Source organism: Pistacia vera, unplaced genomic scaffold (assembly GCF_008641045.1).
Source record: "Pistacia vera cultivar Batoury unplaced genomic scaffold, PisVer_v2 Contig570, whole genome shotgun sequence".
Classification (NCBI taxonomy): domain Eukaryota; kingdom Viridiplantae; phylum Streptophyta; class Magnoliopsida; order Sapindales; family Anacardiaceae; genus Pistacia; species Pistacia vera.
Genome location: NW_022196413.1, coordinates 1,091,529 through 1,118,205, shown reverse-complemented (window position 1 = coordinate 1,118,205; position 26,677 = coordinate 1,091,529). Strand labels below are relative to the sequence as shown.

Below are 26,677 nucleotides of genomic sequence, written 5' to 3'. Positions count from 1 at the left end.
TTCCAAATTATAACCTTTGAATTGGGGTATCATCACCTGTTGTGAAAATATGGATCCTATCGTATAAGACGGTTTTCTTTTTCTAATCAAAATTTTCCTAGAAGATAGTCATCTCAGATGTGGTAGAAGCAATCCAACGGCTCATACATCCCTCAATAATTTATGTAAGTGTCAAAATGCCCCATGTGAATGTGTGTATGTGCTTGCAGCTTCACAAAGGAAGAAACAGAGATATGTTAAACAAAATTTACAAAGAAGACAAACTCAATCCAGCAAAATCCCAGCTTGAGAAGACTAAACTCACAATCTTATCCGTTTGAACTATGGTCTTTATTTTCCTCCTATAAAACTATACCACACCTCATAGCCACAGAACCAGAGGCATTCGCTGTCTCAAGAACTGCAAACTTGGACCCTGTCGTTTAGCTGATTTTATAAAATCCACACATTCACACGCCACTAATATAATTAACTGCAGTAAATATTAAAGATTTCTTCCTCGACTCTCGTCATAGTTGATAAACCAAAGCTCAACTGTGGTTGTTTTGTACAATTTCTCTTGTCAATCACAAGAGTCACTCAACAGAAAAATGAAGTACTTGGCCATTCACGAGTTAAGCTTCCTCAGTGGGAATTGAGATGACACCACTGCCCCCACCTCCCAACATCACGAGTCCACCAGAAATTAACCAGATTATCGAGGAGTTCCTATAATGCCAGTGACACTCAAGAAACACAGAAGGTAGACCCCAATTTCCAGAGACAGTTTATGCATACCTATTGCAGTATAAATACATTTTTACTCAAATAGCCGGACGAAAACTTCTTCCCATCCCATAAACAGAGTAGTGCATACATCTATGGAACTAAAATGGTAACTAGTATACATTGAAGCAAAAGACAGGATAAATTAAACTAAATATATATTCTGGATATATGAAGTACTAAGCAGCAATCATGTGCAATTTTTGACAATTATCAGCTATCCCTTGCCTTAGTATCAACTTCAATGCTCAAAAGCTGAAGAGCTATTGCTAATATAAACAAAGGCTTCCAAATGACTTAACTAGAAGCTCCAATAATGGAAGTTGCAGACACAGCTAATACACTCACTCACAACTAACGTTCTATCTGTATGGTCACATGACTGATGTTATACTCCCTTCTAATGTATTCTACCACATTATCCAGCACCATGTCTGCATTTACTTCTGGCCTGATTTTGACATGGCAAGCCAATAGGACCTTCCCCACTGTGATAGCCCATATATGCAGCTCATGAATGGCCACCACTTCCTCCATCTCCAACAATCCCTTCTCGAGCTTTGTTGCATCAATCTCCCTTGGTGTGCTCTCCATCAGGACTTCAAGTATGTTCCGCAACATTTTAATTGTAGTCCCCAAAACAACAACTGAAAATATGAGAGTACAAATCAAGTCAACTATCTTCCATTCAGGCTTGTACCAGATAATTGCACCTCCAATCATTACTCCTATACTTTGAATAGAATCCCCAAGAACATGAAGATAAGCTCCCTGTACATTTATGTTCCGTTGCTTCTTTTCTTCTTGTGCACCTTGTGGTTTGCTTAGCAGTGGTTCAGTATGGTCTTCTGTATGAAGGTGCTCTTCTCGAGAATGCTCCTCATTATGATGATGTAGCTTATCTTTGGGGTTCTCCTCATCATGGTGATGATGATGCTCTTCATCATGATCATGATGACCTGCAGTGATTGTCTTTCTGTGGCTATAACTGACACCAGGATCATGATCATCAGGACTGTGACTGTGACTGTGACTGTGACCGTGACCGTGACCATGACCGTGACCGTGATCGTGACTGTGACCGTGACCGTGATCGTGACTGTGACCGTGACCGTGACCGTGACCGTGATCGTGACCATGACCGTGACCGTGACCGTGATCATGGCCCAACACAAAAACCATGACAATGTTCACCACAAGACCAAAAGTAGCAACAAGAAACATTAAAAAGCCATTCACCTCCCCTGTATTATGAATAAGTCTAACAATTGCTTCATATACTAAAATCCCCGCAAGTAACCAGATGAGCTGCATTGAAACCAAAGCACCAAGAATCTCAACCCTAAAAAATCCATAAGACTGACGGGGCGTTGATTCCCATCCAGCTGCCCACAATGAGAACAAAGAAATAGCAAAAGACGCAACATCTGAAAGTAAATGAGCTGCATCAGTTAATATTGCTAGACTATTAGCTTTGATGCCACCAACTACTTCAACGCTCATGAAGACAACACAAAGTGCAACTGCTATTAGCAGCTTGCGCATGGAAGCTGCTCGTTCTTTGGCTTCTTTAGAGTTTGTCCTAGCATCTGCAAGTCCACAAGGTGCTTCACCACAAATCTTACTCCCTCCAGGGCTCCTTGCCCCATCAGAAACATCTACACTTATTTCAATAATTTGTCCGTGTTGAGAACTTTGTCTTTCCATCTGACATTCATCAAAATACAATTAATAACGGTTTCCTACTGAAACATGTATGCATACAAGTTAAATATGGTTTCAATCATTATAAAACCATCTTCCTATATTAAATAGCAGAAGAGTCTTTATTGTTCCAAAATACCACAAGCTAAATGGAATCAAAAACTCAAATAGTAATGCACAAAAAGGAGGAACTTTCTGTTTCTGATATTTGATGTTTTATATCAATAATAACTTCATCGCTTTTAAATCACCAAATAAATAGAAAACAGACCACACATAGAAGAAAAAAGAATAGGAGACAAATTAGGGAGGTTCTATATTATTCATAATCAACATTGTTATGACCAAATACCATCATTTGCTCGTGTTTGACTGAAAAAGTAGAGGAACCAAAAGTATTTCATTAGAAAACACACATCACACATAATATCTACAGAGTCTTCAAGGCTGGACTGAGACATAGCTCAAAGTAAACATAATTCGAGGAAATATGAAACATTCACACATATGGAAACAAGAGCCTATAACACAACACTAATTCCTTCATGTTGATGGTGAGCCAAGACATATGTTATATGAGAGAGCAAAAAGAACTACAAATTTTCATTTGAGAAAGCAAACATGGAGTGTTCTTTTATAGAACTACTTAAGCGCCCATTAACATTCTTTGCAGTGATAAGCTCTATCAGAAACACTATAGAGGAAGCTCTAAAGGGTGTCCTTTTGGTGAAACAAAATATGCAACACATAAAAAACAATCTTGAGCATGGATATCCAACAATCTGGACAAGAAGCGATTGCAAAAAGGAAAAGTGTGTGCAAAAGTTGTGCCTGGAAGAACTCCTGTCATATGAAAAGCTTCACTGGACAAGATCATATGTCAATGCCTCAAAAGCATATACAGGGTAGCAAAACTTTTACCTCCTAAGTATACGTTCCCAAAAAAATCTAAGATAGGAATTTTTTAGCATCAATAATGGAAGGCTGAAACCAATTATAGGAAATCTTCATGTCCATCTAATGCAAATCATCCCAAAAACAGGAAATCCCAGGACCATGAAGATTATATAATGCAGCTGGTGAAATCAAGACAACCACTTTTTTTAAAAATATTGGTACAGGCGTAAACAACCTGCAAGCCAAGAAAGTCAACTCGGTTGCAATTATAGATATATTTGGATAAAATTTAATCTTAAATGCAGTATTTTATAGATTAGGTGAAAATTCACAAAAATATGCTTGAAGCAAAGTCAAAACAAAAATAGCTTGCATCACACCCTAGTATTGAGTTTCAAGTTAATCATCCCATCAAACCCAAACATCATTCAGAAGTAGGATGTTACAAATGCTAAAAACATTTCAACAATTTACATAATAGAAAATATAGCAAAAGCCCTATCAAATAAACCCAAAACATTTCCTAAGCAAGAGAGCTGAAAAGATCTTTAGTTGTACAAAATCAATATCATATTCCATTAAATAAATCACATAATGTGCCAGCGGCATCAAACAAATCCATAATATAAAAACAAAATAAAATAAACACGACGATGATGTTAAAAAAAAAAAAAAAATCCCATCATTGTCTACAATGAATCGAAATACTAACCAACACTTGTAAGAAAGCATTTTAACCAGTATAAAACGGAAAACAAGAAAACAATAATAAAAGGTATAATAACCAAAACAGACGACAGCATGGAGCAAAACGATTATACAATATCCAGAAATAATTACTTGAAAACTTACCCTTTTGGGTTTGTCGAAGTCAAACAAGACTTAGCATATAATTTCCCTCTGAGTATCTCTTCTGGTTCTGGTTGGAAAGACAACTCTTCGGCTTCGGATAGCATGAGTCTTTGTTTTGAATCTCGTGAATCTCTTTTTGTACTCCGATTAATTAAAGGAGCATGTATACAAGGACAATTTTATACGAGTTTACTATATAAGCCCTGCGTGACCCTTCCCTTCTATATCCGAAGTTTAAGTCGTACTTGCCGGCCATTTGGTTGACCATGTGGGTCTGATTCGAATTCTATGTAAAGGGAATCGGCTAATTTTGTAGCAGACAAATAAGTATGGACAAACAACTAATGCTACGTGTGAAAGAAATCATTAAATAAATAAAACAACCTTTTTGGTGTTAACATAATATTGGTCCAGTAGATTTGAGAATAATTCACAAAAATCAAACTTGTAGTTGAGATCTATTAGATAAAAATCAAGTTGCTTTAAACCATTCTGTCATTTCAATGGTTTAAAACATAGGATTAAATTTAAATTCATGAATATAGTTGTCTTGAAAACTACACATCATTAAACACGTCTCAACCAGTTCAATTCCATAATCATTGACTCTCTTACTCTTTAGATTTGGTTTATCACTTTGAATATGATTCCGTATCACACTTGCTCATTGCCTACCACAAATTTTAAGTTCATTCCTGCTCATCTAAGTCTAAACCCAGTTCCGCCGTTGCCTTCTCTCAGGCCTCTTGGAAAACTACCCAGCCCAGTCAGGAACATGGAGTGCGGGGTGGTGCGGACAGCACAGATATTGAACTAGGATAAATTTTGGGCCCTCAACATCCAGCCCAATATTAAATACTACAAGAAAACATAAATCAAACGGACCCTTGTTTCATACAACTAAAGCATTAAGCATCAATCAGTATCAATAGTGGTTTACCTATTAACTTAATTAAAGATATGAATCTGATACCTTGACTATTAGCAATTGAATGGCAACGAGACAATATGACAGATTCGATTCCCAATATTATGAGATGTCTCAATTGTTCTCATGGTATCAAATTACATAAAATTGAGGTTAGTAAATTCATGGGAAAGATTTGAATAAAGAAATTATAGCATCATATTAAAGTATTTGTGGGTGAAAAAGTTTTGATCCACTTTCTAAGTCCTGAAGCATATTATTATTGTATTGGAGAATCGAAAGTAAAGCACTTAAAAGCCAAAATCTAAGGGATAAGTTCTTATTCTTCACTTAAAGATCATGTTTGGTTCCATCACTATGCATTCCAACTCTACTTCATTACCACCAATTCATATAAACAGGTTATCATTCTATTTCTTTATCAAGTATATGCTTCACAGTATATGGTTTTCTATTGGAGTCTCACATCGATTAGGCACGTTTAAGTCTATTGGGTTATAAAAGGGGGTAATTCTCCTATTCAATAAGGTCTTCTTGAGTGAGGAGTTAGGTCCATCTCAAATTCTATCATGATATCAGAGCTTAGGTTCAGTTGAGCTGAGCGGGTGAGGAGTTAGAGCTAGCAACTACCTCACCAACAGATATGACCCAGCATATGAGTTTGACCGTGAGGAAAAATGTTGAAGTCCCACACCGACTAGACACACTCAAGCCTATTGGGTTATCAATAGGCATAATAACCCAACATATGGGCTTGACTGCGAGGAAGAGTGTTGGAGTCTCACATCGACTAAACACGCTAAAGTCTATTGGGTTATAAAATGAGGTAATCCTCTAATTCAATAAGACCTTGTTAGATGAGGAGTCAGACCCACCTCAAATTCAATTATTTTCTTCTTTTCTTCTTTTCTTTGTGTTTTTTTTTCCCATTTAAAAAAGATATATATTTAAAAGAACCCAGTAGTAACACGTAGAATAGTACTTAATTTTCCTTTTCAGAGTACTTTTTGATGGATTTAAATTTTTTCTTTATTTTATGTTATATTATCTATTAAGATCTGGATAAATGTGTATTATTATTATTATTAATATGAGTTTTATTTAATTTTTATTTCTATTGACAATCCTTCCAAATAGATTTTCAGCTAATAATAAAGAAAAATCCCTTCGTCTTCACCTTCATAACTTGTGAATTAACTACCAAGTGACTTTAATCGGGAAAAAACTAAAAAAATAAAAATAAAAAACTTGAAAAGGTATAAATTTATGTCAAAATTCACCAGCATTACAGTTAAGATCGCCTCAACCCGGAGGTGGTTCACTAATGCTAGTTCGTTAGTTAAATTTCTAGATGTGAGGGAGGCAAATGCCAAATTAGCTAGCTTTGCATGGAGAGCCACGCGCCCTACTTCTATCCATGCCTCGTGGCCATGCTTATTCACTACTGAAAACAGTTGTCGGTAACCACCGAGAAGACAAAAATGAAAGCACAGCAGCTAACAGTTGAAGCCTCACACCAACTAGACACACTCAAGTTTATTGGTTTATAAGATAAGGTAATCATTCTATTCAACAAGGCTTTATTAGGTGAAAAGTCAAACCCATCTCAAATTTTATCATGGCATCAAAACCCAAATTCAGTTGATTTGAACTTGACTGACGAGTGAGAAGTTAAAGCTAGCAACTATCTCCATCAAGAGACATAACCCAAAATATGGGCTTGACTGTGAGAGGGAGTGTTAAAGTTTCATATCAATTAGACACGTTCAAACCTATTGGATTATAAGACAGGGTAATCTTTCTATTCAAGAAGGCCTTATTGGGTGAAGAGTCAAGCACACCTCAAATTTTATCATGGTATCAAAACCCAGATTTAGTTGATTTGAGCTTGACCGACGAGTGAGGAATTAGAACTAACAACTACTTCCATTAATAGACATGACCCAAAATATAAGTTTGACTATAACAGAAAATATTAGAGTCTCATATCGATTAGATACATTTAAACCTATTTAATTATAAGAGAGGATAATCTTTTTATTCAAGAAAACCTTATTGGGTGATGAGTTATGCCCCCCTCAAATTTTATTACTAGTAGAGGTCAGACGAGACGGAAAATAAAGAAGCAGCATCGCTATTGACTACATGATCAGCCTTTTATTATTCTTGTTTAGCCAATACTTCATGGCCTACAACATCATACTTTTACTCTAAACTTCATTGATCTGCATCAGTAATAATACTTTGGGGGAAAAAAACTAAAATTTATATATATATATATATATATAAAATAATAATAGAAAAAAAAGGAAGAAGAAGTAGACGAAGAAAATAAGCTTTAAACCAAGAGCTTACATCGATCTCTATAAGTTTCATATATCAACTTTACATGGAGGAGCCCCAAGCAAAGGAACTTGACCGACAATACCCTTCTTCAAACCAACCCAAACATCACATTTCACATAAACTCCGTATCTCACTGTCCTTATAGCGCCAGCTTTCCATCTTAACCGTCCTAAAAGTACAACCCTCAAGTTCACCACTCCATAACTCTCATCCATCACCAACCCATTCACCACCTCCGCCGACACAGGCACCGGAACACCACCCAAAACTGGGGACAACGCTACTGTGCTCTTTGTCTCATGATAAAGCGGAGGCAAAACAACGGGTGGTGTTATTTGCTGGTTCCGATACGAAACATATGCAGATAATTTGTCGTATATTATGTCAACCCTCTTATTAGGGTTTCTTGTGACGAGGGTGAACTGCATGGAGGTGGAAATAAACGGTGGTGCGGTGGCGTTGAGGTCGTAAATGGCAGCCCCAACCACACGGAAGCGAGGTTTGTGGGGCCGGTAGACAAGCCAGACTGTGAGGGCTGTGGCACCTGCTAAAAGGAGGAAGACTGCTATGACTTTGCAGAGAACAGGGCGTGGATCTTTGCCGGGGTCTGGATTTCCCATGGGTGGTTTTTTATCAGTAGGATGTGATTAGTCTTGGCTCATCTGGGTCTCTTCTTGGAGGGTTCCTCCTGGGCTCTTCTGCTGTATATATATATATATTGTTAAGCTAGCTGTAGACGTACAAATGGAATAAAAAAGCAAACATAAAAGAAGGGAAGTATGGGCCACTCTTCTAACTAAAGTTTCTTTTTCTTTTCTCATTTTATTCAATTTCTTCTTTTTTTTTTTTTTAGTTGAATTTTCTTTTCCTTTTACCTTTTTTTTTCCCTCAAAACTTGTGTAAAAAATAATTGAAACAAAACAAAAAGAGATGTGAACAAAAAAACAAAATAAAAAAGCGTCTGGCTTGCATTTAATTATTTCACTCGAGCCAACATCAAAGCAAAGATTAATTAAAAAAGCCCTAACACATTTCTTCTTCTCAATCAACTTTAATTCAAGTTGGGTGGCCCTTTGCCAAATACTTTTGCTCTTGTGTCTTCTCTTTTTCAAAAACACCAACACATAACTCGTTATTCAATTCAATATACAAATTTTGTTATGTAATTAATAGTGTCATTGACCTATAAAGTAGAATGCAAAGGCCCTCGGAATGGTATAAATACAGATCACAGAGGGAAATAATTAATAAAGCCAAATAAATTTCAGTATTTCACCACTTTGGTTTCCTTGATTAGATTTAATAAAACTGTTTCCCTCTTTCGATAAATAATGGAGTATAATATTTTTTGGGTGATTCAATTGGAGTGTGCGACACATGAGACAAATAATTGAAAATTATTTATGATTACATTACCTAGGGCCTTTTAATCATTCACGAGATCCCCGTGCATATGGAAACATTCAATGTTGAGAAGTGAAGTTTGATCGGCTTCTTTATGTTTCTAGATTCGAGTAGGAGGACAAAATACTGTACAAAAAGAAAATAAAAACAAAAAAAGCAGTGGCAACAACAACTGTTACCGGCTGCCATGCACACCGACATGTGGATAAGTCCGGACCCAACTCTTTCTGCATGAAAAAATAGGTGGCTGCGTCTTAACTTTCCTACATGCTTCCTCCTCATTGGGTCACGCCTAGTCAGATCCCACGCCCATTCCAATTTTTTCATTTCCTTACCACTGGGTCTGGGTGCTACGGTTGTTAGGCGCACGCACTTTTCATTACATCAACTCTTTTCCACATGTTGCATGCCATATTATCTCACAATAACACTAGTGGAATTACACCTATTTCATTATTCATCCACTCAAATTTTTTTCCAACTTTACATATGGAAAAGTCTTTGTTTTCGACCTCCCTCTTTTTCCCTGAAATCTTTTGCTTCTATTTTGGAATTTGCACTCGCCTAAATCTTGACTATCTAATCAACACAGCTTGAAAGATGTCACTCTTCCATTTTAGAAATGACCATTGCTAATGTCCCCACTTCACTACCACATATGAGATCGGACCTACTTTACTCAACACTGAAACCAAAGGAGAAAAATCTCCATAAGTTTTTTACTACTATTCTTTATATATATATATGTATAGTAACTATTTTTCCTTATCATTATCGGTAAAAAGAATGAAAATTTGTTTTGAAAATAAAAAACAGGATTCCTTGGAGCAAATTTTCAACCACTTAAGCGAAAAGATATTTCGCGGAGTGAAGCGGGAAATATCAGTACAAATATATTTAAATAAAATTAAAAATTATCAATTGAAGATTGCATACACTTACCAAATGGATAATAAATGTTAATTCAGTGTACAATACAGCCTTACACGGTTGTACTTTTAAATTTAAGATACAGTTACACCGAGAAATCCAATTCCATCAACGTAAGTGGTCAATTAGACTTCAACCATAAACCATAGCGAAAAGTTAAAAAACATCAAACAGCTTCATAACCTATTAAGCAAACCGTCATACAAATTCCTGTCTAACTACAGTCAGTTCTCTCACGTTCAGGCAATCACATTAATCAAACAGAAAAAGTTAACTCAAGACTAGATAATTAAAAAGCTTCCTATTTTTTTTACACCCAGTACCAGCAGATGCAAAAATTATAATAATAACCCCAATCAAAGCCCATTATATTTGCAAGCATTTTGAAGCACTCACATAATCTACCCAAAATTGTAATCATGCTTAGATATGCCGAGTGCCAACACACGGTTTCTTTGGGGAAAAGCGTAAATCAGGTTGAGAACACGGGACAAATGGGCATTAACGAGACTCAAGAACCATCAGCATTGCCATTAGCAGCTGTGGATGTGGTCTCATCTCGCACTTGACGAACAAACTGTCCTTTCACTCGGGGACGTTGCTCCGCCAAGCTTTTCCTGCTTTGGTATCGAACCTGCGCAAAAAATTTTCCATTAAATAACTGAGACTCCAGTTTATATCAAAATCACTCTCTACGACTACCTATTCTCACTACAGAATTGGAACTCTCAAGCTAATCAAAACGACTAGTATTCCCAGATTAGGATTTGGCAGGAACAAGTATTACTGGAAGAACAATTATTGAAACGACAATCAGAGTTCAGAATTAAGAAAGCACTAGCATGACAAGCAAGGCTGCAAAGCTTCTGCACAGTTGAATGGCATTATATAACTGCTGTACTAATAAACATATATACCTTTTTTTCAAAGCATCTATCTTTCCGCTTTAACCGAAATTTTGTGAGAGCGGCTTCCCTTCGGCTGGAGCGGTGACAATCCATATTTCTGAATCCACCATGAATGAAGAGTGTTCCATTCAAATTCTCTGGAGCTGTTCCCTTCTCAACTGCCTCCGATAAAGTGGCATTTTCATGCATTCGATTGGAAAAACCTCCATATGTGCCAGCATTGTTAATATTTCCAAGACCATTACATAAACTACTGCAAGTGCTCTGACCTGCAGCAGCGGAACTACGTCGTAGCTCCTCCAGAGACTCCACATTGTTCTGCTCACATACGGTTTGGTCAATAGAATTATTGATAGTTTCATCAGACTGCCGATGACCTTCTAAGTCATGAACATCAGGGTTGGAATGAACAGAGGTACATGAAGGAAAGGGAGACTGTTCCCGCTGGCAGGGTGATTTGGGACTACATGCAGGGGGTAAACCTGATTGAGTATAGAATACCGGTGGGAATACATGAGTATATCCAGCACCAATATTATCAAACCTCACACCTGGGACAGGAATAAACCCAAGTTGTGGTCTTGCAAATGTTACTTCAGACTGCCCCGATTGACCAATGCCCAGAAATGTCATATTTTCCTGACTGTTACTCGATGTAGCACCATGTGGTTGAGAGTTACCAGTAGCATTTTCAGAGAGCTGACTAGACAAAATTTCTCGGGATTTACAAGTGTCATCCTTCAATTTAGGAAAATTACTAGCCGATGTTGGTAATGTCTTACTATTATTGTACCTGCAAACAGGAACTTGGAATCAGGGACTCAGAGCAAAGCGACCTTTTCAGCAAGTAGATAATTCATCCCTTATTCAAATTCCTAAATAATAATTAACTAATTGGAGAGTAAGATATATCATATAATTTCAAACTCACCGTGAGAAGGCTGACGCAGTAGAGTGGTTAAGGGCGTGCCTCTCATCAGTAACTGGTTCTTTTGAACAACTAGAAAATATTTTTCTCAAAGAGAGTTCCAATTGTGGAGCAAATTCAAACTTGTTCATGCCATCATTGAAAGTTGATTGTCCACTGATGGAATTTGGGCGATTATCAAATGTGCCAATCAAGTCAATAGCTCCTCTAGTTTGTTCAATCAGTTCATCGTTGCATCCATGAACCCCAGTAGTATAAGCATTTTCTCTATCATTTCCAGGTCTCACGCCATCACCATGGGACATTGGTTTAAAACAAAAATAATTTTCTTCCACTCTCAAAGGTGTGGACGTATAAGCTCCGCTGCAAGGTGCAAACTCTGATCCAGATGCAAACTTTTCTGAAACAATTAACTCATTAGATGCTGCTATTTTAATAGTTAAAAAAGACAGGAGATAAATCTTTCATTTAACCATTATAAAGGAGAAAACTTGAAAAAATTTAAAATAAGAGACATAAGATATAGATATACCTCCAGCATTACTGTCAAGCATAACTGATCCCTTTTCGAGTTTGATACACTCATCTAGCTTCTCCCTTTCTTCATTGTTCGAATCAGAGGTGCTCCTACCGTTCAGGTATGACAGACCCTGCATATTTTGCATGTAGGCACTCTCAACTTCCAAGTAAGGCGATGTACAGGAGCTCTGCACAAGAAGTGGCAAAACATGCAGGCCCTACGTGAAACTCATGAAGCCAACCTAATCTGGGAAAAGAAATTCTCCTAAAGCCATAAGTGGCCTCACATATGCAATCATCATGGATCTTGGACACATGTATTCTAGCAACCTATTGCTTATCATGTATATTGCACAATCGGTGCATCTGGGAAGGGAGAATAATAACAAATTAATTGACAATTAGCTACTCATAAAGATAATATTTCAACTATGACTCTCCTTAGCTGTTGCTTGCGCAGATGATACTAACATCTTATAAATTGCAGATGTTAGAATAAATGACCACGAGTTACTGACATACCTCAAATCATGATGTCTGTACAGCATAACAATACAAATTTACAAGGATTTAAGTAGAAGCATATGACTCATATTTACAGTGCAACCAATTCTTACTTGTGCAACACTTCCTTTCTCACTGTTTTCCTTGCTTTTCTGTTTTGTATCACTAGAACGGCTGCTTGATGCATTGTTTTCAGAAGTTGCTTCAGCTTTATGCCGTATAACAGGTAATTTTTGAGGAACATGTCCACCAAGTAGCTGATTAAAAAAGAAGAGTCTCATTCAAATTTATGCTCAATTAGAACCAGGAAACATGAAAAATCCAGCAAAGACTGTGAAAGGCAAAGAGGAAGAATTGATGCATACACTGTGCCTCCTCCAAACATGCTGCCACAAGTTCCTCAGTTCATTTCTCCTAACAGGTTTAATGAGAAAGTCGGCTGCACCTTTTAACATGCACTTTAGAACCATGCTAATTGAATCATGTGATGACATCACTGCATGGCCATAAGAAGAAATACTAACATGTTAATATTCTATTTAATGAAAGAGCAAGACTGAAACTGACCCAAGTACGGTTTTAGTGTCAAAGCAACCTACTTATTACAGGAATTTTCTTGCAAATATCATGCTCCATTACTAAAGTCAGAAGTGCAAATCCAGATATTGATGGCAGCTCCACCTCAGTCAGTACAAGGTCTATGTTATGGGGCTGGCCCTTCAAAGTCTCCCATGCCGTTAAGCCATCAGGAACAGCAACAACTGCATGAATAAACACATCCGGTCTGAAAATTTTAATTTCCAATGCTAATTTTTAAAACATAGTAACAAATGTCATATCAGACAGAAATGGATATAAATTTAGAATTCAAAAGAAGAAACTATGATACAGGCAAAAAACAATCAAATAATCCCTGTAACAAAGAGGCTCCATGAGACTTAGGGTTTTATGTACCAGTGATCCGAGGGTCAGTATCTTTCCCAAAATGCGTGTCTTGCAGCCATAATACATTTTACACAGGCTCGTAAATACATTAGGAACTTGTTTCTCAGTCAAGAACATCAAAAACATTAACCTTACCTACTTAAACTACAACAAACACAAACCTCTCGACTACAACAGAGCCATAGGGTTTCCAAGATCAATGAAGCCATTATCACCATTGGTGACTCTTGCTATGCTCCCATGAAGATTATAATCTGCTCGGACAAATTGGTAGGTTACTCATCCCATTAGTATGACCCTATCATCATATCTCCCAGTATACAAATTAAACTCGATGAAGGAACACCGATTGTGCAAGTCAACCGAAAAGTAACTTCAAGAAGTCAATATCTTTTCCATAAGCCTCAAGGAACAAAGATTTCCAGATTAAAAATGATATAACTACGGAGCACTTTTAGGCAGCATGGACCATCGTATTTTTGCATTAATTGAAGAGAATTCTGTAGGGGAAACAGAGACTGTACTTCAATTTGAAGAATCTCTCTACTGAGACTGTGAAAGTGGAAATGGTTGAATTTTTAACGTACTGGGAGAAGATGATGCTTAAGTTTATACGAGCAAAACATACTGGTTTATACCTATTTAGAATAAAGGCATTAATAGTGTAACCTCATTGAGTTGATCACTCAGTACAAAATAAAATCTAGACTTTAGAGTTTAGATGGACTCTTACCTATTTTTTTTACACCCAGTACCAGCAGATGCAAAAATTATAATAATAACCCCAATCAAAGCCCATTATATTTGCAAGCATTTTGAAGCACTCACATAATCTACCCAAAATTGTAATCATGCTTAGATATGCCGAGTGCCAACACACGGTTTCTTTGGGGAAAAGCGTAAATCAGGTTGAGAACACGGGACAAATGGGCATTAACGAGACTCAAGAACCATCAGCATTGCCATTAGCAGCTGTGGATGTGGTCTCATCTCGCACTTGACGAACAAACTGTCCTTTCACTCGGGGACGTTGCTCCGCCAAGCTTTTCCTGCTTTGGTATCGAACCTGCGCAAAAAATTTTCCATTAAATAACTGAGACTCCAGTTTATATCAAAATCACTCTCTACGACTACCTATTCTCACTACAGAATTGGAACTCTCAAGCTAATCAAAACGACTAGTATTCCCAGATTAGGATTTGGCAGGAACAAGTATTACTGGAAGAACAATTATTGAAACGACAATCAGAGTTCAGAATTAAGAAAGCACTAGCATGACAAGCAAGGCTGCAAAGCTTCTGCACAGTTGAATGGCATTATATAACTGCTGTACTAATAAACATATATACCTTTTTTTCAAAGCATCTATCTTTCCGCTTTAACCGAAATTTTGTGAGAGCGGCTTCCCTTCGGCTGGAGCGGTGACAATCCATATTTCTGAATCCACCATGAATGAAGAGTGTTCCATTCAAATTCTCTGGAGCTGTTCCCTTCTCAACTGCCTCCGATAAAGTGGCATTTTCATGCATTCGATTGGAAAAACCTCCATATGTGCCAGCATTGTTAATATTTCCAAGACCATTACATAAACTACTGCAAGTGCTCTGACCTGCAGCAGCGGAACTACGTCGTAGCTCCTCCAGAGACTCCACATTGTTCTGCTCACATACGGTTTGGTCAATAGAATTATTGATAGTTTCATCAGACTGCCGATGACCTTCTAAGTCATGAACATCAGGGTTGGAATGAACAGAGGTACATGAAGGAAAGGGAGACTGTTCCCGCTGGCAGGGTGATTTGGGACTACATGCAGGGGGTAAACCTGATTGAGTATAGAATACCGGTGGGAATACATGAGTATATCCAGCACCAATATTATCAAACCTCACACCTGGGACAGGAATAAACCCAAGTTGTGGTCTTGCAAATGTTACTTCAGACTGCCCCGATTGACCAATGCCCAGAAATGTCATATTTTCCTGACTGTTACTCGATGTAGCACCATGTGGTTGAGAGTTACCAGTAGCATTTTCAGAGAGCTGACTAGACAAAATTTCTCGGGATTTACAAGTGTCATCCTTCAATTTAGGAAAATTACTAGCCGATGTTGGTAATGTCTTACTATTATTGTACCTGCAAACAGGAACTTGGAATCAGGGACTCAGAGCAAAGCGACCTTTTCAGCAAGTAGATAATTCATCCCTTATTCAAATTCCTAAATAATAATTAACTAATTGGAGAGTAAGATATATCATATAATTTCAAACTCACCGTGAGAAGGCTGACGCAGTAGAGTGGTTAAGGGCGTGCCTCTCATCAGTAACTGGTTCTTTTGAACAACTAGAAAATATTTTTCTCAAAGAGAGTTCCAATTGTGGAGCAAATTCAAACTTGTTCATGCCATCATTGAAAGTTGATTGTCCACTGATGGAATTTGGGCGATTATCAAATGTGCCAATCAAGTCAATAGCTCCTCTAGTTTGTTCAATCAGTTCATCGTTGCATCCATGAACCCCAGTAGTATAAGCATTTTCTCTATCATTTCCAGGTCTCACGCCATCACCATGGGACATTGGTTTAAAACAAAAATAATTTTCTTCCACTCTCAAAGGTGTGGACGTATAAGCTCCGCTGCAAGGTGCAAACTCTGATCCAGATGCAAACTTTTCTGAAACAATTAACTCATTAGATGCTGCTATTTTAATAGTTAAAAAAGACAGGAGATAAATCTTTCATTTAACCATTATAAAGGAGAAAACTTGAAAAAATTTAAAATAAGAGACATAAGATATAGATATACCTCCAGCATTACTGTCAAGCATAACTGATCCCTTTTCGAGTTTGATACACTCATCTAGCTTCTCCCTTTCTTCATTGTTCGAATCAGAGGTGCTCCTACCGTTCAGGTATGACAGACCCTGCATATTTTGCATGTAGGCACTCTCAACTTCCAAGTAAGGCGATGTACAGGAGCTCTGCACAAGAAGTGGCAAAACATGCAGGCCCTACGTGAAACTCATGAAGCCAACCTAATCTGGGAAAAGAAATTCTCCTAAAGCCATAAGTGGCCTCACATATGCAATCATCATGGATCTTGGACACATGTATTCTAGCAACCTATTGCTTATCATGTATATTGCACAATCGGTGCATCTGGGAAGGGAGAATAATAACAAATTAATTGACAATTAGCTACTCATAAAGATAATATTTCAACTATGACTCTCCTTAGCTGTTGCTTGCGCAGATGATACTAACATCTTATAAATTGCAGATGTTAGAATAAATGACCACGAGTTACTGACATACCTCAAATCATGATGTCTGTACAGCATAACAATACAAATTTACAAGGATTTAAGTAGAAGCATATGACTCATATTTACAGTGCAACCAATTCTTACTTGTGCAACACTTCCTTTCTCACTGTTTTCCTTGCTTTTCTGTTTTGTATCACTAGAACGGCTGCTTGATGCATTGTTTTCAGAAGTTGCTTCAGCTTTATGCCGTATAACAGGTAATTTTTGAGGAACATGTCCACCAAGTAGCTGATTAAAAAAGAAGAGTCTCATTCAAATTTATGCTCAATTAGAACCAGGAAACATGAAAAATCCAGCAAAGACTGTGAAAGGCAAAGAGGAAGAATTGATGCATACACTGTGCCTCCTCCAAACATGCTGCCACAAGTTCCTCAGTTCATTTCTCCTAACAGGTTTAATGAGAAAGTCGGCTGCACCTTTTAACATGCACTTTAGAACCATGCTAATTGAATCATGTGATGACATCACTGCATGGCCATAAGAAGAAATACTAACATGTTAATATTCTATTTAATGAAAGAGCAAGACTGAAACTGACCCAAGTACGGTTTTAGTGTCAAAGCAACCTACTTATTACAGGAATTTTCTTGCAAATATCATGCTCCATTACTAAAGTCAGAAGTGCAAATCCAGATATTGATGGCAGCTCCACCTCAGTCAGTACAAGGTCTATGTTATGGGGCTGGCCCTTCAAAGTCTCCCATGCCGTTAAGCCATCAGGAACAGCAACAACTGCATGAATAAACACATCCGGTCTGAAAATTTTAATTTCCAATGCTAATTTTTAAAACATAGTAACAAATGTCATATCAGACAGAAATGGATATAAATTTAGAATTCAAAAGAAGAAACTATGATACAGGCAAAAAACAATCAAATAATCCCTGTAACAAAGAGGCTCCATGAGACTTAGGGTTTTATGTACCAGTGATCCGAGGGTCAGTATCTTTCCCAAAATGCGTGTCTTGCAGCCATAATACATTTTACACAGGCTCGTAAATACATTAGGAACTTGTTTCTCAGTCAAGAACATCAAAAACATTAACCTTACCTACTTAAACTACAACAAACACAAACCTCTCGACTACAACAGAGCCATAGGGTTTCCAAGATCAATGAAGCCATTATCACCATTGGTGACTCTTGCTATGCTCCCATGAAGATTATAATCTGCTCGGACAAATTGGTAGGTTACTCATCCCATTAGTATGACCCTATCATCATATCTCCCAGTATACAAATTAAACTCGATGAAGGAACACCGATTGTGCAAGTCAACCGAAAAGTAACTTCAAGAAGTCAATATCTTTTCCATAAGCCTCAAGGAACAAAGATTTCCAGATTAAAAATGATATAACTACGGAGCACTTTTAGGCAGCATGGACCATCGTATTTTTGCATTAATTGAAGAGAATTCTGTAGGGGAAACAGAGACTGTACTTCAATTTGAAGAATCTCTCTACTGAGACTGTGAAAGTGGAAATGGTTGAATTTTTAACGTACTGGGAGAAGATGATGCTTAAGTTTATACGAGCAAAACATACTGGTTTATACCTATTTAGAATAAAGGCATTAATAGTGTAACCTCATTGAGTTGATCACTCAGTACAAAATAAAATCTAGACTTTAGAGTTTAGAGTTTAGAACATGCAAACTTTAAAAAATCAACTGTCCATAAAAAAAAAAAATAAAAAAAATAAAAAAAATAAAAAAATAAATTTCAAAATCCGAGAAATGGGAATCGCCAGAAAACAAATTCCACTAAGCAAAAAACAAAAGAAGAACTAAAAATAAAATGAAAATGAATAAAGAAGAAGAAGAAGAAGAGAAGCACTAAAGTGATACCTCTGTAACTGCATTTTCTAAGAAGAGCAGAGATAATATGACGTGTAGAATCATCTGCTTCTACCAATAGAACTCTAAGAACCATCCTCGGCATAAATCTTTCCCACCTAACCCCCTCAGACGAGCCATCCTTCATAGTCTCGTTCTTCTCTGTCTCTAACTCCATTTCCATTGCTTCTTCACTGCTCAAAACCACTTCACCCATTCTCATAAGCCCTACTTTTCACCACAAGACAAACACAAATACTAAAAACAATGACCCTAATTTCTCGGTAAAAATAACCGTAGAAGCAAATGTATTAAAGGAAAATGTTTTGTAAATAAAATTATTTAATTAACCTCGGCCTTTGCAAATATCTAATACTATATGTCTATATCAGCCTATTAGCAAAAGTTAATCTATAAACCGCCTCAGAATAGATATCCAACTTTCGTTTACAGCCACGAAAAACGCGAAAAATATCTTCTCGGCATAAGACTTTCTCTCTCTCACAGTCAGATCAAAAGGTTGGCCGCCATTGGTTTGTGGTTCGTCGAGCTGAGCTGGCGCAATTTGGGCCACTGTTTTTGATTTTATGTATTTTGGGCTGCACCTAGATGTTTTGTTATTGATTATCCGTGTATGGGTCCATCATGTATTGACAAGTGTTGGCCAGCGTGCTGTCTTCGATGAAGATATTTTCAGAGGAATGCCACGTTGGCGATGGCATACCACACTTGACATCTCGTGGTGAGCATCCTGACACGCGTACGGATTCTTGATGTTTTGATAGCGTTTCAAAATTTAATTTGATTATAGAAACTATTTCGTTCCAAAGCATCCAATTAAACTATTTGATCTTTTCTTTTTTCTTATTATTTTAATAAAAGAAACATTATACTCAAAGTTATCGTGCCAACGAAAGTCATGTAACATTGACTGCTAACCTAATTAGTATTTTGGTTATAAGTTATGATGACACTTGTCACTTACCAGTAAGAGGGTTAAACATTCTAATATATAAAGATGAGTGATATTACAAACAAGCATTCGAAGTTATTACTTTAATATGAGAGTCTGTATAAAAAATTTGTAAGTTTAATATTATTAGATAAAGATAAGTCGGCTTCATTTTCAAATTAAATAATGGATAGGTACCAACAATAATACATTATTACTTTTTCATATTATCAAAAACCTAAACCAATGGAAGACTCTCCAAAAATCAACAGGTGTCATTAGAAGTAGTCACATGTTATGCATGGTTCAAATTAAAAAGTTGAAAGATCTAGATAAAATTATACCTTTAAATTAAGATTATACACAACCTAGCAATTATTGTAAAATGTAAATCGCTTCATGAATTAAAACTTAAAATAATTCATAAGATATCTATATTATGTCACCCACGTGAAAGTTGTTGTCATGGTAGTTGTTTTTAACAATAAATGACATAATTACATGTATAGTTGTTAATTGCAAAAGGCCAAGTTAGAGCACTAAACCATATTTTCCGAATAACAATAAACCCATCAAGTCCTTATTCAATGCTATACATAGAATTAGGTGAGCTGTTATTAATTAAATCGAACAAGAAAGAAAAAGAAAAAAATATTTATCATGATCTCTTTGGTAATTTTATTGATATATAGTATTGTTGAAAAGTGTTTAATTATAGTTCCTTAAAGTTTATCGAGAATTTATAATAGATGTTGATAAATCAATACATTATTTATGAATTTTAACAATTAACGCTTCTCAAAATATATTTATACTAGGTATAGATGGTTATGGATATAAAATGATATGTGTGATATAACATTATTTTTATAATATCATTCATTTAATCTCATTATTCTATATTTATTAAATTAATTATTTATATTCATTTATTCGTTCATTTTATCTTGCATCACTTTATATACAATTTTTATACGACTAATATTATCGGATATTTTTTTTTTTTTTCTAAATTTATGTGCAAGTGCAACTGTCCATTTGCTTCAATTTAAGAACTTGGATTTTATGGGATCATGGACTGTTGCAACGAGACACTACAGTTCAGCCCAAATTCGTAATGAAGCTATGAGCCTATAACCTTTGACCTGAGCCTGAGCCTCAACTCAGGCCATAAACTCACACTGACCCAACTCTCTGGTGACAGTTGAGAATCGAAACAGCAAAAATGTACAAACCTTTTCTTCGTTCATCCAAAACTGTCACATCGGTCACTCGCACACCCATCTTCCCGCCAAAAACTCCACCACTCTTCTTCTTCTTCTTCTCCTCTTCATCACCCCATGAACAAGATAACCAAAACCAAAACCAACGACGACAAGAACAACAAAATCAGAGACAAAAACAAGGAACTTTGGTTTCCAGTTCAAAATCTGCATTTCCGTCTCCATGTCGAGTCCAGAAACTCATATCCTCACAATCAGACCCTCTCTTGGCCAAAGAAATCTTCGACTACGCCTCTCGCCAACCCAATTTTCGCCACACTTATTCTTCCTATCTCATTCTCATCCTGAAACTTGGTCGCGCTAAGTATTTTTCTTTTGTTGATGATATTCTTATTCACCTTAAATCCAGTCACTATCCCGTCAATGCCACTCTTTTTACTTATCTAATCAAAATCTATGCAGAAGCCGATTTACCAGAAAAAGCTCTAAAAACATTCTATACAATGCTTGAGTTTGACTGCAAGCCTTTGCCTAAACACTTAAATCGCATTCTTGAACTTCTTGTTACTCACCGGAACTATATCCGGCCTGCTTTTGATCTCTTCAAGAATGCCCATAAATACGGTGTTTTTCCCAATACCAAATCCTACAACATTTTGATGCGTTCGTTTTGTTTAAACGGGGATTTAAGTATTGCATATTCATTGTTTAACAAAATGTTTAAGAGAGATGTTATGCCTGATGTGGAGTCATATCGGATTTTAATGCAGGGGTTGTGTAGGAAGAGTCAGGTGAATACAGCAGTTGATTTGTTGGAGGATATGTTGAATAAAGGGTTCGTACCAGATACGTTGAGTTATACTACATTGTTGAATAGTTTGTGTAGGAAGAAGAAGCTTAGGGAGGCTTATAAGCTTCTCTGTAGAATGAAAGTTAAAGGGTGCAATCCTGATATTGTTCATTATAATACGGTAATATTGGGGTTTTGTAGAGAAGGACGTGCAATGGATGCTTGTAAGGTTCTTGAGGATATGTCTTCCAATGGATGCTTGCCTAATTTGGTGTCTTATAGGACTTTGGTTGGTGGATTATGTGATCAAGGTATGTTTGATGAGGCGAAGAAATATATGGCTTTGATGTTTTCAAAGGGATTTTCTCCACATTTTTCAGTTTCTCATGCTTTGATAAAGGGTTTTTGTAATGTTGGCAAGGTTGAAGATGCTTGTGGAGTGATGGAGGAATTGCTGAAGTTTGGGGAAGCTCCACATAAGGACACTTGGGTAATGATAGTTCCTAGGATTTGTGAAGTGGATGAGACTGAGAGAACAGAGGAAATTTTGAACAAGGTTATGAAGGTAGAAATTAAACCTGACACAAGAATAGTGGAGGCAGGTATTGGTTTGGAGGATTACTTGATTTGGAAGACACGATCTAGATCACCGAGAGCTTGAACATGTGTCCGTATATAATAATCTAATTTAGTTTTCCCCCTTAAAAACCGAGCTGGCTACGGATCTTGTTTTATGAGTGAAAATCCAGTTCTTTTATCATACTTGCTATGCTTCAATCTTTTTAAGTGATTTATATGTTGTACACTTATCTCATTATAGCATACTGTGAACTGTTAATTGACCAGTTATTTCCTTTCTTGGATTTCTATCTGACTTGGATTTTTGGCTGTGATGTGAAGAATTGTAAGTTAGCAAAGTATCCAATGTAATATATTGTTTATCTGTCTTCTGCTCGGCTTTTGTTAAGACCACAGCTACAAACAATTTCTGTTGAATGTAATTCTAATTGCAGGTGGTTTTATAAGTAATTACGTTGCGTTGGTTCACTGTTCTAAGGAAGGCTTGAGCGGTAAAATGTGTTGATCAGCTATTGTTTTAAGTGTTTGTGCGTTGGGTCAGTCGAAGGGGGATTCGTTGTTAACAAGACTGCATATACACAAACACCAATGCACAAGTTTGTACACACCGATAATATACCCAATATGTGATCCTTGAAACTTGTGTTACCATCTCAATTATTGCTAAAATATGGAAATTCTTCACGGAAGCCACTTTTTCTGAGTTCTCTCTCCGGCAAGTTATTCTTGTAAAACTTTCAAACTAGATTTTTTTAGACTTCCATTTCCCTCGTATCCTCTGGGGAACCCTATTCCCTCTGTTGGTCCAATTTTATTTGTTCTGATGAACAAGAGAGAATTTTAAAAATAAATTTATTTACCGTTTTATCTTTGTTCAGTATTTCAGTCATTTTTTTCTATTTGATGGATCTGAATGTCACTGCCGTTTGTCAGGCTTCATCGTCAAAATTGTGAGTATAATATGAGACAGCGTCATGTTGATTCCAACCGAACAGGCATCGGATCCCCAATTCCAGCAAGTTAACTTGGTACTTAACGATTAAATGCTTCCGAATTCTACAAAAGTGCTTCAAAAGGTACTTAATAATTTTAGAAGCTTTCTTATCCTGAAAATGCTTTTTGAAAAAGTACTTAACAAATGCCTTATTGATGACCACTCCAAACGTTCACTTGTAAATTAGAATATAATCATGAAGAGATCCATTCTTTTTCATTTCTACATTGATCTCCTTCGGCATTTTTGTTTTGTATGTATGTTCCTCATGTAACTAGTCTGAGGATCCTAGAGTTGGGATTTCCATTAACTGATGAGTCATATGACTGCAACTTCAATCATCTCAAACAAAGCAGATTAATGTCTATCAAAATGACATTTGTTTTTGGTCCGCCAAGTACTCCCTCCCAAACGAGCCATTCCTGCATCTTTTCCCTTTAACTTCAGTGTTAACTAGTTTTATGTATTTATTATTTAACTACCAAAATTTTAAGTAGAATAGACATCTTTGATCCGTTGGAGAACTAGACTAAATTTAAAGTATGATATTCTTGTCAATTTAAGGTATTAAGTTCAGAATTCGGTATTTCCAGACTTCAGTTTGAGCTGAAAATGCCTGGAACTATGGTAGGTGGAAGCTCTCATCTCATCACATGATCATTATCAGCATCACTTGCAAGCAGAACATAGGACATTAGTATATATCACGTCACTGTTTTTTCGTTTAAAAAACAAAAAAGCCAATGCCAATGGTGGGACCTTTTACACCTAAAAGTGATTTTTATGCACAAATGTATGGAGGTTCATAAGCAAAATATGATATTGGATCCTTCGATAATAACATTTGTAACAGTGTTTAAGTTGATATAACAAAACAGTTATCTAAATACATCAGCCAACTTACGAAATTCCCAGTCATTTACTCAGTCCAGCCAGACCCTAATCAAGTTCATTAGCAAGTTCAAATCTAGTTCTTTTCTAATTTGACACATTATATATAGTGATTCATTAGCCACGAGTTCCAAATTGGTGTATCTCATCATTTCCTAAACCATCCTGAAATCAGTCATATGAAAAACCCTCATTATTGACCATAACATTCATACATTGAATATTGCAACAGACCAGCAGTAGAATAAGCCATACCATTAAAATTGCCATGGATATTACGCAGGAAAATGGGATATGGAGTTCACAACAATAGAATTTTGAAATCGAACTCTCAAGACAACAAATATAAAACATAATACATCAAATATACTAATCAAACTAGAATACGTATTAAAAATTAACCCTGATCAAATCAACCACTATATTGGAACAGCTTCTCATCAAAATTTTTAATGTGGAAGTTGACATATGAAAAAATCTTAGAAAATCCTCAAACGGAGCTGTAAGATACAAGATTTTGAATTCTGGTAATTCTAAATACCTGCTCTTCTGACTACACATTTCAGCCAAGGAGGATGCTCCAAGTTAATTCCCTTTTCAGTTGATAAAATAAATTTCTTCATCAACATCTACAAATCACAGCTACAGTCAAGGTTCAGTTCTTTCAACACCTTTTCTCACGATTAATGTCCGACCTCGAAAATTCTGCAAACGGAATTTGAATAAGTTACAGTAAAAAAAAAATTGCAATAAAAAAATGTGATTCGAGATGCAATGTTATTGGACTAAACTGTTCCATTTAAAGCGAATGCAGCATCACGTTCTGCTGCTGAAGAGAAGGAAAGAAATGCAAAAACACGGTTGTTTCCTCCTTTACGATCATGCAACACACTTGCACTGACCACAGTCCCAAACTGGCTAAATTGTTCCCCCAAATCCTTAGGTTTTACCCCCCAGGCAAGATTGCCAACATACAATTTATGAGGGCTTTCACATATAAGGATCTTCCTGGGTGTTGAATTCAGTGCCTCAGTATTCCTCTTCCCAATACTCATATCAACTGAAAATCTAACCCGCATTTGACGTCCACCCACGTCCTTCAAAATAGCAAAGAAGTTCAGCGCAAAATACTAAAAAAAGTATGCAATGAATTAAATTAAAAGGGGTTTCTAGCTTAAAACTAACAGATCCATCCAATGCTGCAATAGCATTTTTTGCTGAATTTATAGTTGCCATTGTCACATAACCACAGCCTCGACTTATACCCGTGTCAGGACTCCGTGATACCTACAATTTAGTTACCAAACGTAAGCCAAAATCAATCAAATAACTGAACTACTGTTAACCCCACACAAACATACAGGTATAAATTTATTCTCTTGATTTACTATCTGATTGATATTTGTTTAAAAACTAAAGATTTTAGTACTAGTAATCGAACCTCAACGGAAATAACAGTTCCAAAAGGCTTAAACATCTCGACAAGCTCTGAAATGTCATAGCTCCGCGGCAAGTTACACACATATAATTCACATGGTCTTGCTCGGTTCTTTGATTCTTGAACTGAAACGTCGACGTCTTCTTCGTTTTCGTCCACATTATCCTCAACCGCCACTGCTTCCTCATCTACCACCGCTAAGACTGCGCTAAACCCAGTTGGGGAACACAAAGGCAAGCATGAGAGTTTGGGGTAGCGAAAATTAAACACGGGTTGCGAGTGGGCGCATGGTATAAGTCGTTTTGGTATTGTGGCATTAGTAGTTTTGGGAAAAAGAGAGGATGGATAGGGTGTTAAGAAACCAGTAGAAGCAGCCATGGAGAAAGAGCGTTGCTCCCAGCCCAAGTTCAACTTTGAATTGGATATGGTTACCGCTTGCCATTTTTTACCAACGGATCAATATCGTTTACTTGGCCTGCCCCAAATCCAAATGGATGCGGGTGAAATAAAATGGATGTACTGTATATATTATTTAATTTCGTCAAATTTAAATATTATAAATAAATTAAAGAAATAATATAAAACTTATGAAATAAATATCTCAAACATATGATAAATGAATATTATTTAAAACATAAAATTAAGAATATGTATTTAATAAGTGTAACACTACTATAATTATTAGTTAATTTTAATTCGTTTAACTAAAATAAACAAATGATTCACAAAGAATCAATTAATTTTTCTTGTAACTTAAATGGCAAAACAAGGATCCAGATGCTATCATTTTTTTTTTTTTGTTATCCAAAGATTTAGAGAGAAAAATCAATTAAAAATATGTATAACTAATGCCAACATTATAAAACTTAGTTATAATTTTAAGTTAAATAAACTTTTTTATCTAAATATATATACCCAGTGGTTAAAATGCTAGTTAGTAAATTCGTGTATTACTCGCGAACTGCCGTATTTTATCAGCCCAACCATATTATTCACGAATTATTCTCGTATTCGAATTTTTGCCAAA

The 26,677-nt window shown here is 36.4% G+C and overlaps 6 protein-coding genes across 11 annotated transcripts; 1 reads left to right on the top strand and 5 right to left on the bottom strand.

Annotated features, from left to right (window-relative positions):
• Positions 1–910: 910 nt before the first annotated feature.
• Positions 911–4,478, bottom strand: LOC116108960 (metal tolerance protein 1). 5 transcript variants are annotated; one of them, XM_031395194.1, is made up of 3 exons: positions 4,219–4,478; positions 3,391–3,601; positions 911–2,472 (listed from the first exon to the last, which is right to left on the bottom strand). In XM_031395194.1, exon 3 carries the CDS (start codon positions 2,470–2,472, stop codon positions 1,120–1,122), a length of 1,353 nt encoding a protein of 450 aa, XP_031251054.1. In that variant the 5' UTR covers positions 3,391–3,601; positions 4,219–4,478; the 3' UTR covers positions 911–1,119. The 5 variants fall into 5 exon arrangements, with proteins under 5 accessions (XP_031251054.1, XP_031251055.1, XP_031251056.1 ...); XM_031395195.1 differs by lacking the exon at positions 3,391–3,601 and having other exon boundaries at positions 911–1,817; positions 1,872–2,472; positions 4,219–4,473; XM_031395196.1 differs by lacking the exon at positions 3,391–3,601 and having other exon boundaries at positions 911–1,824; positions 1,903–2,472; positions 4,219–4,472.
• Positions 4,479–7,259: 2,781 nt separating this feature from the next.
• LOC116109012 (NDR1/HIN1-like protein 12) lies at positions 7,260–8,191 on the bottom strand. The gene has a single exon (XM_031395267.1). The coding sequence runs from the start codon at positions 8,110–8,112 to the stop codon at positions 7,519–7,521; it is 594 nt and encodes a 197-aa protein (XP_031251127.1). The 5' UTR covers positions 8,113–8,191; the 3' UTR covers positions 7,260–7,518.
• Positions 8,192–9,982: 1,791 nt separating this feature from the next.
• On the bottom strand, positions 9,983–13,696 carry LOC116108929 (two-component response regulator-like PRR95). The gene is made up of 8 exons (XM_031395166.1): positions 13,575–13,696; positions 13,285–13,469; positions 13,051–13,181; positions 12,799–12,942; positions 12,195–12,369; positions 11,666–12,062; positions 10,744–11,527; positions 9,983–10,460 (listed from the first exon to the last, which is right to left on the bottom strand). Exons 1-8 carry the CDS (start codon positions 13,694–13,696, stop codon positions 10,338–10,340), a joined length of 2,061 nt encoding a protein of 686 aa, XP_031251026.1. The 3' UTR covers positions 9,983–10,337.
• Positions 13,697–14,366: 670 nt separating this feature from the next.
• Positions 14,367–19,146, bottom strand: LOC116108991 (two-component response regulator-like APRR3). Its single transcript, XM_031395234.1, has 8 exons — positions 18,796–19,146; positions 17,521–17,682; positions 17,287–17,417; positions 17,035–17,178; positions 16,431–16,605; positions 15,902–16,298; positions 14,980–15,763; positions 14,367–14,696 (listed from the first exon to the last, which is right to left on the bottom strand). Exons 1-8 carry the CDS (start codon positions 19,004–19,006, stop codon positions 14,574–14,576), a joined length of 2,127 nt encoding a protein of 708 aa, XP_031251094.1. The 5' UTR covers positions 19,007–19,146; the 3' UTR covers positions 14,367–14,573.
• Positions 19,147–20,916: 1,770 nt separating this feature from the next.
• Positions 20,917–22,961, top strand: LOC116108892 (pentatricopeptide repeat-containing protein At4g01400, mitochondrial). Its single transcript, XM_031395133.1, has one exon. The coding sequence runs from the start codon at positions 20,961–20,963 to the stop codon at positions 22,407–22,409; it is 1,449 nt and encodes a 482-aa protein (XP_031250993.1). The 5' UTR covers positions 20,917–20,960; the 3' UTR covers positions 22,410–22,961.
• Positions 22,962–24,085: 1,124 nt separating this feature from the next.
• Positions 24,086–26,073, bottom strand: LOC116108893 (RNA-binding protein CP33, chloroplastic-like). Of its 2 annotated transcripts, XR_004124702.1 has the most exons (5): positions 25,654–26,073; positions 25,398–25,499; positions 25,004–25,309; positions 24,754–24,917; positions 24,086–24,377 (listed from the first exon to the last, which is right to left on the bottom strand). XR_004124702.1 is itself a non-coding variant. In XM_031395134.1 (4 exons), the coding sequence occupies exons 1-4, from the start codon at positions 26,026–26,028 to the stop codon at positions 24,861–24,863; spliced, it is 840 nt and encodes a 279-aa protein (XP_031250994.1). In that variant the 5' UTR covers positions 26,029–26,073; the 3' UTR covers positions 24,474–24,860. The 2 variants fall into 2 exon arrangements, 1 of the variants encoding a protein (XP_031250994.1); XM_031395134.1 differs by lacking the exon at positions 24,086–24,377 and having other exon boundaries at positions 24,474–24,917.
• Between the last annotated feature and the right edge of the window lie 604 nt (positions 26,074–26,677).